The sequence below is a fragment of the Onychomys torridus genome, chromosome 23 (assembly GCF_903995425.1).
Source record: "Onychomys torridus chromosome 23, mOncTor1.1, whole genome shotgun sequence".
Taxonomy (NCBI): Eukaryota; Metazoa; Chordata; class Mammalia; order Rodentia; family Cricetidae; genus Onychomys; species Onychomys torridus.
In genome coordinates, this window is record NC_050465.1 from 6,459,652 (window position 1) to 6,474,390 (window position 14,739).

A 14,739-nucleotide genomic window follows, 5' to 3' on the forward strand; every position below is an offset into this window, starting at 1 on the left:
AGAGACTTGGAAGGGTGAGCCCGAGAGAAGCAGAAACCAAAGAGCTATACCTACACCAGAGGCATCCACTGTGGCAAGAACTGCCCACAGGCCCCATACGAGGGTGCTGGGAGGCAGCCACCAGTTCTGCCAGGTGGGGGACTCGGGCGAGAGTACACTCTGAGGAATGTGAGGTGAGAATGAGCAATGGCTTGATGTGGTTCTGAGAGGGCGGGAGAGACCCTGCGCAGTGCACATGTGAGCCTTCCAAAGGTGGAGGAGCTGCTAGAGGACAGTGGGGGCACTGAGAGAGCTGACCTGAGCCACACACATTTACCATAAGAGGAATCATCCCATACAGGGGAGAACGCCACAGGGATGATGGGGCAGGGTGAGTGAGATGTGAAGGGGATAAACTGAGCAGGGACAAAGAGAAGGGTAGAAGGCAGAGATGGGCCATCCCAGAAAAAAAGATCACTCTGAAATGTGAAGTGTGGAACTATCACTGGGAGGGACCAAGCAGAGCTTCCGAACATTCTCTTCAACTTACTTGTAATTTCTCTAGGAAATGGGACTCAAGGTCTGAAGCAGAGAGTGAGGTGTGGGGAGAGAGAAGTGGAGGAAGCAAGATGAGAAGACATGGGTGGTGGGGGGAGTGAATAAAACAGGAACCAAGCCCTGTGGAAGCATAGGTCTGGTTTCAAGAGAGAGAGACTCTGCACGCACGCGCGCGCACACACACACACACACGCACAGGCACAGGCACACAAGCACCCTAGGGCCTCGAGGGACACCCTGACAGATACTCCTGTGCTGCAACAGAGTTTGGAAATGGCTGCATCCCACTGCTATGTCAGAGAGAGAGAGAGAGAGAGAGAGAGAGAGAGAGAGAGAGAGAGAGAGAGAGAGAGAGAGAAAAGAGAGATTCCCCAAATGTATATCTTCAAACATTCCATGTAAGTGCATAGAGCACATGGTTCTCACCTGAACACCAAGGGCACACAGGAGGCAAATCCTGCCTCCAGCTTTCTCTCACATGCCATTTCCTAATCTTCCTTCCCTGATTCCCTCATATCCTCTCTCCACATCATGAAAACACAAGACCACTTCTGCCCTCTTCTGCCCCGTGACCACCCTGCCCCAGTGCCCAGGAAGCACAGGCCCTGAGCCAACATGTGCTGAGGATGGGTGTCTCTTGGCCTCTTTCCCTCTTAGAGGCCACAGCTCAGACCTTGTTCAGGGTTATTGCACACAGAATGGCATGGCCTCTTCACAGTTGGGACACCTCTCAGTCCCAAGCAAATGTCACACATTGGTGCTATAGATACAAACAGAGGGGAGAGTCTACCCCTCTGGACAGAGCAGGGCATCTGTGGTCAGGCTCCTCCTGATGGCAGAAGGCTACTGCTTGCAAAGATGCCACTTAGGCTGGACACTCAGCAAGGGTCGCCCTCAGGCTCCTCTGCAGAGCCTGGGTTTATGTCACATGCATGCCCTCTTCGGTGCTTTGATTTGGCCACAAATAAGAATCTTAGCTTCACTATTTGATGCCTCAATAGCTTGAACTGTTTGGGAGGCATCCAGGCAGTGGGACCCGGACCTGTCCTTAGTGCATGAGCTGGCTGTTTGGAACCTTGGGCTTACACAGGGACACTTTGCTCAGTCTGGAAGGAGGTGACAGGACCTGCCTGTACTGAATCCACCAGGTTTAAATGAATTCCCAGGGGAGTCTTGGCCCTGGAGGAGATGGGAATGGAGGGGAGGGGCTGGTGGGAAAGTGGGGGTGGGAGTGGGAGTGGGGAGGACAGGGGAACCCATGGCTGATGTGTAAAATTAAAACAAATAATAATAATAATAATAATAATAATAATAATAGTTCCTAGTTTCTCATACAGCTCTACACTCTATGTGGCAGGGGAGACAAGACTGAAAACACTTTGCACACAGTCCAAACAAGTAGCCAAGGTGATTATGGGGAAAAGAAACTTAACTAATTCCACGCTAACCCCTCACCTGCGCTCGGTGAAGGCAAAAACACTGGTTTTAAATTGCTCAGCTCCTCACGATTAAGCTGGATCACCCTCTCAGAGACGACCTGCTGGACCGTTCCAAGCTCCCGGAAGCTGGGAATGGCCACAGCGAAGTCCGGGATGAAGGAGATGGTCTGCATCTCAGCGATGTCAGCATTCCCGATGCCAATGCCAATGGGCACAGCCCCGCCCTGCTTCAGGACCACTGAGGGGCCTCTCACGTCATCCCCTGACCGCTCGGCTGTGAGCACGATGAGGAGCTGGGGGACACCTTCTGCTATCCTGCTCCCTGTGGAACTGGTCAGGATATTCCTCAACACAAAGTCCAGCGCCGCCCCTGTGTTGGGGATTGGGCCACCCAGCAGTGTCAACCTGCGGACGGCATTGATGACACCCTGCTGGTCCATGTGGGAATTCAGGTAGAATTCAGGTCTGGTCCGGTCACTGTACTGTACCAGGGCTACACGCACCCGGTCAGGACCCACGTCCAGGCTCTCCACTACTCTCTGCACAAACTCCTTTAGCAGGGGGAAGCCACTCCGGACCCCCTCGGAGCCATCGATCAGAAACACCACGTCCTTTTCACCTGAAATTGGAGAGAAACACCTGGTAACTCGCAGAAGACTGGACACAACAGCTCTCTACCACCGTGTTGGGTGGCATAACCGCCCCCAGGAAGGTCCAACCCCAAATCCTTCCGTCTATGAAGAAGACTTTGCAGAGGTGATTAAGTGACAAGCTAGGGATGAAGGGTGTGTATTCCCCCAAACAGGCACAACATCATTACAGGAAGTGGGATGTGACTAGGGTGCACATCTTGAGGATGGAGAAGAGGCCATGAGCCAGAGAATTTGAATGACTTCTGGACTCTGGAAAAGGGTAAGAAATGGGTCCTCTCCCAGGCCCTCCAGCTAGAAGGCAGCCTGCCCTACCAACACCTTGACTTTAGCTCAGAGAGGATGGATTCTGATGCCTGACCTAAACAAGTTGTCAGGAAGGAATTCCTTCTGTTGCAAGCCATGGTGTGTGTGCTAAAGCATTGGGGCAGCGATGGAAGGTGAATGTGCCGGTAGAGAGTGCCCTTTGTTTGAACTTTCTTAAATGTAGATAGAATTGCAAGACCAGGTGCAGTGACCTTTATGCCAGGACTTAAGAGACAGAGGCAGAAGGATCTCTGTGAATTTGAGGCTAACCTGATCTGCATAGCAAGGTCCAGGCCAGCTAGGGTTGCATACCTCAATCAATCAGGAACTGCTAACTTTGAAAGGTAAACTCAAGGAAATCACTGGGAACATGCAGAGCCAGGCATTTTGCAGATCTTAAGACTTCAAAGGTTCAAGGCACAAGAGAATCAGTGGAAGAAATGAATGTGACCTCTATGTCAGGGTCACAGATCGCCCCAAACTAACATTGAGAGACTCTCTTTATCAGAAAAGAGCCTCTAGAGACTCAGTTTTCAATCAAAAGGAATATATAGTCAGTACGTGTATAAATGTGATCATAATATATATTTGTAGTGTGTGTGTGTGTGTGTGTGTGTGTGTGTGTGTGTGTGTGTGTGTGTGTATTCATTCTATCAGCAGGGTAGGCTGCCTTCTAGCTGGAGGGCCTGGGAGATAACCCATTTCTCCCGTGATATCATGGGAGAAATATATACATATATATGTATATATTCTATATATATTCATTTTATCACGCAAGGAAGAGTGGTTAAATACCAACTTTAGGGGGTGTGAATTCAGTCAGAAATTTAAATGCAGCCTTCATGATGGAATTGAATTTGTCTGCCTTCTCTAATATCTTTAGTTTTTAATGAATGTAATTGAAGGACTTACATCAGTGATATTCACTTAATGCATATCACTTGATGCTTGATGTCAAGAGGAAGGCTATTTTCGATACAACACAGCCATGGTATATGGCTTTATTATTAGACGGGAATTTTTTAAAGACAAAGTATTGTTATCTAAACCTCTTTAATGCATCTTATATGAAATAGTCTAGTGTCTTTAAAAGATATTCACCGATATCCTTCCAAGACACACGTCAGAAAATGAAAGACAGAATACTCCTTTTGTTCCCCTGGAAACGGCCTGCAATTTCCATGTTCTCTGTGTGCCTGGTGGGGCTTCATCTGAGAACCTAGAGCCAACAGCCTCTGCTACAGGTCTAAGCTAGAGACTGGGCTGCAGGAAGAGCCCACATTGATGCGCCATACCTGATACAGGCTCTACACTCTGTGCAGCTTTCAGAAGGCTCACAATCTGTGGCTGGAGGTCCCCAATCTTAGGAAGTGATTCTGCAGTCAGGATGAAGGCGGGGGATGGCACAATTTGCTCCAGCTCATCCGGATTAGCGTTCTTGGCTTGAAAGATGAAAGGTATCACGCCTCTCTGCTTCAGGGAGCTTGCTGGCCCAGCCACGGCATCTGTCGACCTACCAGCAACCAGCAGTACCAGGAACTGCTGCACGTTATCCTCAATGCGGCTGCCAGCCGACCTCACAAAGATATCACTCTGTGCATAGTCCAGGGCATAGCCCAGGTTGAGGGCTTTGCCTGTCTTTATCTTCATCCTTTTCACAAGATTCAGGATTTCAGCCTTACTCTGGTGCTCACTGAAGCGTGATTCCAGCCTGACGTCATCACTGAACTGAGCTATTGCTACTCGGGTCCCGTCTGGCTTCACATCAAGTTCCTCAATGATCTTGTAGAGAAAGTCTCGGATAGCAGGGAACTGGCCCACGACATTGGCGGAGCCATCAAAGAGGAAAAGAATGTCCCGCTTGCCCTCTACAAGGAAAGCAGATGGACAGAGTCAGCCGAGAGACCCTGACACCAAGTGGATCCTGCTGAGCACCACCACATGATGTGGGAGTTCACCAGATTCATCTGACATCACCATATTAGCTAGAGAGGAGAATGAAGACCCTGCCGTGGCCTCCGCTGTTCCAGGGCAACACAAATGTGCAAAGAAACAGCCTGGAGCTGGTCATTCTATAGGCCCACCACCCAGACATTCTTGACAAAGCAAGCTGCTGGAAAGCCTGCCTGTCCTGTTCTCGCAGTTAGACCACGGAGAACAGCCAGTGTTTTCATGTCGTTACAAATAAAACCACCCAAACTCTGTTTCTTTCTATACTTCTGCTGAAAACTGTCCTCCATTTCCTATGACAGAGACTGGTTACAGACTAACTTCCCATGGACATCTGGGTTGACAGGGATCTGCTCACACTCAATCGTGTTTGCAGTAACTTTAAGGTAAAGAGTTAAGACCCAAAATACTGTTGATGATTTGGGGGCAGGGTTCAAATCTCTGCTAAATTTCCAATCTACCAAAACAGAAACCACAGAAAACATGAGTGGCAGCCAAAAGAGGACCGTACCACGCCATGTAAGTGTCATCTCAAACTGTTCTGAGAGCTACTTCAGTGAGGCAGCCGTTGGCTCAGGCTTGCTACCCATCTGGGTGGAGGTGGAAAACTGGTGGGTCTTGTGTATCCATCTCTGGGGGTCATAATGATCTGCCACAGTAAGAGTAGCATGGACTCGCTGTTGCAAGAAGATGCACAGATAACTTTTGACACATGGCAGAGTCTGAATGTAGAATGTCACATAAAGGAAGGATTTGAATTTTAAAGGATGCCAAGGCATAATCATCTAGTAGAGTCAATCTCTCTCTTCCTCTCTCTGTGTCTCCTTCCCTTCTTTCTCCTCTTCCCTCCCTCTTTTCTTCCCCCTTTCCCACCTTTCTCATGAATTTTCACTCTGGATCAGTGAGTGGTTCTCAATCTGTGGGTTGTGACCCATTTGATGGGTCACCCAAGACCATCGTGTATATCAAATATTTACATTATGATTCCCAACAGTAGCAAAATTACAGTTATGAAGTAGCAATGAAATAATTTTGTGATCAGCAGGGTCACCACCACATGAGGACCTGTGTTAAAGGGTCATGGCATTAGAAAGTGGAGGACCACTGGTCTAGAGTGTTCACCTTGCTCAGCTTCTGAACACATCTGAGACAACATGAATAGGGCATGGCTGAATGTTCAACACTTAGAGTCTAAGTTTGTTAGAGCAGTGTCTTCAACCAGTCCAACCAAAATGAACCCACCATCCTTCCTCATGTCACAGGCTTTCATTGGCCACTGCTTCCAGGAAAGCATCGGAAGGGAGAGAGAGGACACTGGAGGGAGATTTACCTGGCTGGGTGGATGGAACTTCCTGCACACCTCCACTAACATATGTGGTTAGGGGCTGAATCAGCTGTTGAGGCAAAGCTGGCAGGGAGCTGAAATCATCCATGAGATACACCAGGCTTGGATTAAAAGCAATATGCTCTAGCTCAGCCTTATCCGCCCGGCTGGCCCCCACACAGAAGGTCAGCACGCCCTCGCGCACCAGGGCATTGGCAGCTTGCAAATAGGCATCCTCAGAAGGCCCCGCCATGAGCAAGAGCAGCAACTGAGGCACATGTTCCCGGGTCCTGCTGCCACCTGCCTCCGTGAAGTGATTGGCATGGACATAGCTCAAGGCAGAGCCTGTGTTCAGGCCCGCGCCCCCCTTGAGCTGCAAGCGCCTCAGGTGAGCAAGCATCTCTGACTTGGTCTGGTAAGTGTCTAGAGAGAACTCTGTGACTGGAGTGTCACTAAATTGCACTAAGCCAACACGGATATTGTCACTTCCAACATCGAGGCTGTTAACTAGGTTGGTTACAAAGTCACGCACATAAGGAAAATTGTTTTTTCCAACGTTGTCGGATCCATCCAAAAGGAAGATGATATCCCGTTTGTTTACGTGAACTGCAGTGAAGCACAGAGAACACAGTGAGACACACCCCTGAGAGGGCTTCCCATGTGTGCCTGCAAGAGCACACATGGCACACTCAGAACACAAAGGAAGTCAGCGTGGCAGAGCGTGCCATCTGGTAAAATATGGCAAGCAGCTGCATATTTTCCTCCTGTGGTGGCTGGAGCTTGTGAGGCACGCCGTGATAGCCAAGTGTACAAAACCGAGATTGCTCACAGACAGACAAAGCACTAGGGTTAGAATGTGTACAACCAACAAAATCACCAGATTCCTGAAACAGCATGCCCTCCCTGGAACTGAATTCCACAAGGGTACCTCATCTCCAGACCCCTAGTCACAGGACGGTTGCTCATGCTGGATGAGCCCTAGACACAGGATGGTCGCCCATGCTGGATGAGCCCTCTGGGACTCACCAGACCGCACAAAGAGGACTCTTTCCACCCAAAGCTCAAGGAACCTCAGCCCACATGGCCCTAGAAACACACCTTCCTTAAGACTACCTGCCAATCAAAGTATGTGGTCCCCTGATTGGAGTCCTCATCCCTTGCCTCTCTCTACTGTTCTCTCATCTAATTAAGGGTCATTTTAGTACTGGGCAATAGGGCAGATCCTCCGAGAATGTGGCAGGATCCTAGGTGTTAAAACAATGTCAACTTGGCAGATGCTAAACACTGCCCAGGAGACAAACTTCTGCGCATGTCTGTAAGGGAGTTTTTCTAGGGTCGTTGAGGTGGGACGATGTACCCTAAATGGAGATGGCCTCATTCTGTGGGTCCTGGGCAGAGTACAAGGGAGAAAGGTCAGCTGAGCAGCAGGATCCATCTCTCTGTGCTTCTTGACTATGAATATGACCAGCTGCCTCAAGCTTCTGCTGCTATGCCCCCTCTCCATAGAGGGCAGCACCCTCAAACTGTGAGCCACAATTAACCCTTCCTCCAATGCCTTGTTTTGGTCATGAACCTTGTCACAGATACCAGAGAAGTCAGGTGATAGTAAAAATGCAAAGACATTATATCCCGTGTTAGGCTGAAATTACTTACATGAAGAAAAGTTTATCCTGTGGGCTCAAATCTGGGGATTCAACCAAGGCTCAAAAGTATTTTTAAAAAATGTACAGAATATGATTCTGCCCCTTGACAGCACTTCTGACTGGCTATAATGCTAACAATCCGATTGTTACTATGTATATAGGAGGGTGTACACAAATTATACTTGAGCATTTCACTATCTTAACCAAGGAACTTGAGCATCTATGGATTTCTGTATCCATGGGACAAGGGAATTGACCATCCCCTGTGTATACTGAAGGACACATTTAGAACTTACTACCTCCCCTCAATCCTCATTGTAATTCAGACTAACTGGATCCTCTGTTCATTCATCAAATTTAACTCTGGGCTATAAAAGAGTGGATTCAGGAGAGAGGGAGAGAGAGAGAGAGAGAGAGAGAGAGAGAGAATATTTGAGAACTCTGAAGACCAGACAGTCTGAGGAGCAAGCAAGCACCCATGCAGTAGGTTCATGCACGGTGTAGTCATCCTTCAGTGTGAGGTCTGTGAGGAGGGCAAGCTGGATTCCAGGATATTCATCTTCTCTTCATTACGGATGGAGGTTTGTGCCCAGTTCACAGGCTGAGAGCTTTCTAGTGTGTTTAGAAATAGCTCTGCACTGTCAATCATATTAAATGAGGGAGCGGAAGGACCATGTGTTTTGGTCTTCACACCCATCTGTCAGTACGCTTTCCTATTGAAGGGATTCCCTTATACAGAGAGAAAAGAGGGGTTAAAAGCTGAGGGTACTGCATCTTCTGTGAGTAGAGATACTGTCAGCTAAGAAAAGGAAGGTCCTTGACTCAGGGGAGGTTTCTAGAAAGGGTCACTAATAAAAACAGAAGGGATGTCAGTCATAGAACTTAGAGTGACTTCTGTGGCCAGAAGCACAGGCAGGTGGCCTTGTGATGCTACAGTTTAAATTACATGCATTTACAGAGTGACATTTTCAACTCTACAGTTTCAATCCTGCAGAAAAATTAAATCTTAAATAAACAGTTTGCTGTGGTTGTTTTTTGCCACAAAATAGTGGCCTGTTGATTAAACATCAGTATGTCACTGGACATTTCTCAAATGTTCTGCCTGCCAGCCCCCTCTTGTATGTATAGACCACAGCTACCATACCTTCTGTGGTTCCAGTGAGGGTCCTGAGGGGCGCCAGCAGATTGGGTAGCATGCTTAGCAAAGGAGCAGGGCGGAACTCAGTGGGAGCGAAGACCAGGGAGGAGTCAAAAGCGATCTCTTTCAGCTCGTCCTCATCAGCGGCCCTGCTGCCGATGGCAAAGGCCATGATGCTGCCCCGCTTCAGCTCCTGGGCTGGCTGGCTGACCTCATCGTGGGACTTACCACCCGTGATCAGCACCAGGAGCTTAGGAACCCCCTCAGCTGCCCTATGGCCGGCTGAGCTAGTGAATAGGTTGTTTCGAACAAAGTCCAGAGCTGAGCCCGTGTACAGGACTGAGCCTTCCAGGGGCTTCATCTTCCGTACAGCAGTTATGGCATCCCTTCTGGTGGAGTAGGAATTTAAATAGAACTCGGGCTTGACAGTATCTGCATACTGAGCCACTGACACCTGAACCAGGTCTTGTCCGATTTCCAGCCTCTGGATGACTTTGGTAATGAAGTCTCGGATGGCATTGAAGTTGGACTGCCCCAGGCTGGAGGAACCATCCACCAGGAAGACTATGTCCCTCTTGTTGACTTCCATGACTGTAGACAGCAACAATAAAAGGTGAACAGAATGGTCTCGGTGATCAGGTTCAACAGTGACACTCTAAAGCCCACTGTGCGCGGGTAGCTCTCTCCCTGACCAATGTCTCAGGGGGAACCGTCACATACAGTGACGGCCTCCCTTCCAACCCTGCCTTCTTGCAATGTGTTTAAGAAATAGCTTCAGAAAAAGACAGTTACTTTTAGCTTCACACACCGCCACTAAAGGGGTAGTTGGCTCTTTACCGCTACAAGCACAGTTTGAAAGTTTGGATGAGTAAAGCCCAGGTCTGCTCAGAAAGCTCTTGGTATCCCTAACCTGATTTCAAATCCACATACCGCCAAATGCAAAATCTGGAAAAGAATGGGCACCCCTCCCTTTTTCTTTGGTTATATCTTAGGTGGCTTCCTTTGGCAGGCAAAAACAAATGTTTACCTTTTCATAAATCTTGGGAGAAGAAACCAGTGTCCACCCCACCAAGGCAGCCATAGGTTTTCACTTCATGGCCCAGGGTGGGAATGGTGGTTAGTGACATACCATGACCTGAATGACTTAGATAAACCCACCAAAAAAAAAAAAAAAGAGCTCCTTGGCCAGCACTCCCCGGCAATGACTTCACTCAGCACTGTCTCAGAATGTGTCCAACCTACCCAAGGGATGGGGACAAGGTCTCTGCCAGACTCAATGCCCATTCCTGATGTCTCAGGCTGCTCCAAGACTGTAAAGATACTAGCTGAGCTGAGCTGGGGTAGGCATGTTTACAAAAAGGCCCCTGGTATCCCTTGTACCAGACATCAGGTATGACAAGCCAATTTTTTTTTTTTTAATACTTAGCAGAAGAAGGAAAGTTGGAAATAAAGGCAAGGGAGAGCTTCCTAAGAACTGAGACACCTCTCATGATGTTTTCTAAAACACAGCTCATTTCTAGTCCCAGGGAGCAGAGGCTGGGAACATGGTGTCAGCGTTACCAGCGCTGCCATAAGGAATGGGCACCTGAGATGTGTCATGCCCCTTCCCAAGCACAGGTTGTGACCTGATAATAGTCACACTTGCCACCTCCCAAGTTTTAGCATCTCACCATACATTTTACCAGTAGTCCATGGGAAGGACAGATGTCCACACCTGGGGGACACAGAAACTGTAGAGCATGGACTTAGCTTTGTGGATTCTACAGTGCTCCTTGGGGCTCGCAGCTTCCATGACACAAGTCCTCTTTGATTACGGACGAGGTCACTTGGTTTGCGTTTGAAGTTCTGGAAGTTGCTAACAGAGAGACCCCTGGAATGGTGCTTAGGCAAATCTAATAAGCACTGAAAAAAGTCCTAAGCCACTCAAAGAAGGATCAGGTTCCTATGTTTGCCACATGCTTCTGTTGTCAGCTGATCAACCTTTGCAGGCTGGTGTCCTCTTCTGGACTCGTGCTTCTGTGAGATGGAGGAGGGGCTGCATTATGGGCCATCTCACACCCAGTTCTTAAACTGCATGATTCTCAGGCTTCCTGTTAGGGATCCATCTCGAGGATGCACTAAGGCGTCCTGACAGGGCCAGGCTTTCTCTCCCCCAGAGCTCTAACGAGACACAGTCTCTTAGGGAGTGACCTTGAAGGTCCTGCTAATCTTAGCCAGGAATGATCCTCTTCAGCACTCACTCCTGTGTCTCACAACAGGACAACCCCGGACCCCTTCTCTGCCGCCAAAACTTGGGAGTTGGGAAAGGACATCCTCATTAAGATCTCCAAACAAATCCTCTCAAGACCCGCTCCGTCCCATCCATTGATTCCTGTCCCCGGTCCTTAGCGCGTCAGTCTATCCTCTTATCTCTCCTCTCAGTCTTCTGAAGGACTTGGAAACCCAGTCATCTGAAGCCCCAGTGCTCACAACAACTGGGTCCTCCCATCCACCCCACCCCTGCTCTAGGTCACACCTTATGACTTTCAACAGACACTACATGCACACCCGGAGATCTCCGGTGACCTGCCATCTGCCTCTTTCTTCTCTTTCAGACAAATGACACTCTCACTTCTTCATCCACAAAGTAAAATCTGACCTTCCCCTCCCTCGGTCAACCCCTCTCAGCCTCACAACCCTCACCCTGTGCTATCCTCATGGGCTCTCTCGTTCACTAGCCCTCACTTCCGAGTGTCCCATCCCCCTCCTGGCAAAGTCTCCATGGTGTTCTTCCCTTCTCCCCTTGTGTCACCCAAGCAAACGAGTGTTCCTGGGGAGATAGCACAATCAGGAAATCCATGTTCTACAGTGGGGACCTCACAGCACACATGGGTGACAGCACCAGCATGCCACAATGGAGTGCCACCAGGAAACTGGTCTCCCCGTTCTGCAAAAGGACCACCTCGTGATCTGCCCTCTGCTGGGTTTCCATTCACTGTGGTAGGAGGGTCTGATCTCCATTTCCATCTGTAATAACTGCTGACTCTCCCTCCCCTAAGCTAGTTGCTGCTGCAGCCTGTCACACGGACTCTGGCCTCCTCATCCCCAGCACTCCAAGCCAGGCTGTTGTCCCTGTCTGTCGGTCCAGGGAGGCCACACTTCTTGTTGCAAGGACAACCTGCCTGCTGCTCCCTTTGCCTAGAGTACTTTTCTCTCTGCTCTTCCTGTGCTCTGCCCATTTCTGTCTACAACTTTGCAGACGGGTCCACTACATTCCCTGACCCCATCCTCTCTAACACAGCCTCATTTGGTGGCCTTGTAACTTGTCACACTGGAGAAATGTAATGCTGTGTGGTCACCAGCTCACATGTTATAGACCCAATGACTGTATCTCTCTCTTTCTCCACCCTGTATCCCCAGTGCTTGGCATAATTACTGGCACATATCAAATAGTCAGGAATATCTACTGCATATTTATGAGTTCATCACTGAGGCTCACAGTGACGTCTGTGAGGAAGGAGCTAAAATGCCATTTAACTACAGAAAATCCAATATAAGGGCAGCACACCACCCATTTTAATGCAGAAGCCAAAAAAAGCCTCTCTTGAAGCAAGAATATCTCCACCTGGTACAACTTCTATGGTGAGAATTTAAGGAATAGTCCAGAGACATTGTGAGATCGGGCCAGGATCACAAAAGACCTGAGACCAGAGCCAGATCTCCCCGAGGCAGTCATGGTACTTACTCTGTTTCTAAAACAGAGCAATGGTTTGCTTCCCGTGCGTGCAGACTTGGAGAAGCTCAGTGGACTGGAACTTTCCCCTTCACAGTCTGATGCGCAGCTGCAGCTCAGACCGCAGCAGGGCGGCAGGTCCCAGACCTGAAGCCCCCTTTCTTCAGTGTTTCCTCTCAGAGCATCCAGCTCAGGCTCCTGACCTCCCCCCTCCTCTCCCCTGCACCCTGACCCCATAGAAACAGAAGGAGCAGGAAAGCAAAAGTGGGCACAGCAAGCTGCAGTGGGATTGGCCTCTGATCCCAGGGATACTAAGAGCCTTCCCAGGGAAGAGGTCCTTGCATATGGCTCGATCTGGTGCCAAAGTCAGGTGACAATGCCATGGCCCAGAGCTCCATCTGAGGGAGTATGATCCGTCTTCTTCCACCTTTGTTTACTCTGGTTAGAATGGCCAATTGGCAAAGTCTAAGGAAGCAGAGGTCAACTCCATACATGAACCAAGGAGGAAGCTTTTCATTGAGACTTTAAAGGGTCCTGCTGTTAATTTCATATAATGGCATCTTCACTAGGACATTTAATTTTAAAACACTGTTACCCTGTTGCTAAAGAAAACCAGCCAGGAATCCCAGGGATACACTGGGTAAACATGACAACAGTCACTTCACAGGTCCATCCAGGCTCTTTCTTGCAAACATAGCTAGACAGACAAGTGTTTCCACACAGAAAAATTAGAATCACAGACTGTAGATGCTAGCCAGAGTCTCCCTTGAGCCTTGTTCACATGCTCATTTTCACTGAGCCCACACTCTGTTGAAGAACAATGTTGAAGAAACAGGGTCTTGTGTTCAAGGACTGGCCTGGGAGCATCCCTATGAGAAGGTAACACCAGGAAGTGGCCTGAGTGCTTGTGGATAATGAAGCCTTTGGGAGTGTGTCACCACTTCCTGGATGGTTTCCAACTGGCCTGTCTGGGGTCATGAAACCAACACCATCTGAAAGTGATGGACTCTCAGACCACCAGCTTTTCTGGTGTCCCCACATGTCCTGTGTTTAAGTGTGTATCTCTCCTATGACACTGATTGGCTTGGATTCTTTAAATGACTCCAGTTGGCTGTGCTGCTGAAGGCCTTCCATTTGAGCATAGACGATAAACCTGCCACTCAACACAGTTCTTCCCAAACTTGGAAGCACAAGTCCGGAATCATCTATGAATACTCCATGCAGTATGTGCTCAGCTGAGCCTTACCTTCAGAAATGTCCCTCTTGTGTCCACCACACTGAGACAGGAGCAGACACCACTCCCCTTTGCTGCTTTTGGGAAGACACTATTTATGAGTGTACTTCTGAAACATTGACAATACCTTTACCCTGGAGTAGCTTTCTCCAAACTGTGGTGACTCCCTCAAGCCCTTGTAAAAATGATTGAATAATAGGTAACACACTGACGCCTGATGGCTCAAAGCAGCAGGTGTGTTACATTAGCCTAGAGAGCACATTTTGCTTACAACCCATGTTCTAAGAGAGTGTTCCATTCATCCATCTCTCTTTAGATTTATCCGAACACTGCAATGACCATACACAGCCCACACAGAATTCCGCACATCCCAGAATGACTGACTGGCTGTGAGTACTTACGGGTTCTCCCAAGGTGAATCACTCCAGTGCCCACCTTCCTTTTATGACAATCATCACACAACACACCCCCATTCCTGTAAAGACGGCAAAAAAAAAGGCATACATACCTTGTGTGACAATAGTTGGTGGTTGCAAGACAATGTGCCTTTGGGCCACACCAACAAGGTACGGCAGTAATTGCTCCTGGAGGTCCCCAAAGCTACGGAATTCCGGGACAGTAAACACCAAGCTGTCATCTGTAGCTATGTGCTGAAGCTCTGCCCTGGAGGCGCCCTGGGCTCCAAGGCCAAATGAGAACACACTAGCCTGCTTCAGAGCTACCACCCCATCCCGAACCTCATCACTAGAAGGCCCGGCACTTATGAGGACCAGCACCTGGGGGACCCCTTCCTCCACACGGCTGCC

General features: G+C 48.9%; 1 protein-coding gene across 1 annotated transcript in view; it reads right to left on the reverse strand.

Moving 5' to 3' along the window:
- Col6a3 (collagen type VI alpha 3 chain) overlaps positions 1-14,739 on the reverse strand; it is a 78,638-nt gene that overhangs the window by 39,791 nt on the left and 24,108 nt on the right. The window contains exons 3-6 of the mRNA XM_036173825.1: positions 8,994-9,578; positions 6,213-6,812; positions 4,228-4,800; positions 1,993-2,595 (exon numbers count right to left, since the gene is read on the reverse strand). Of these exons, the coding sequence (XP_036029718.1) occupies positions 1,993-2,595; positions 4,228-4,800; positions 6,213-6,812; positions 8,994-9,578 (2,361 nt within the window). The remainder of the gene's footprint in view (positions 1-1,992; positions 2,596-4,227; positions 4,801-6,212; positions 6,813-8,993; positions 9,579-14,739) is intronic.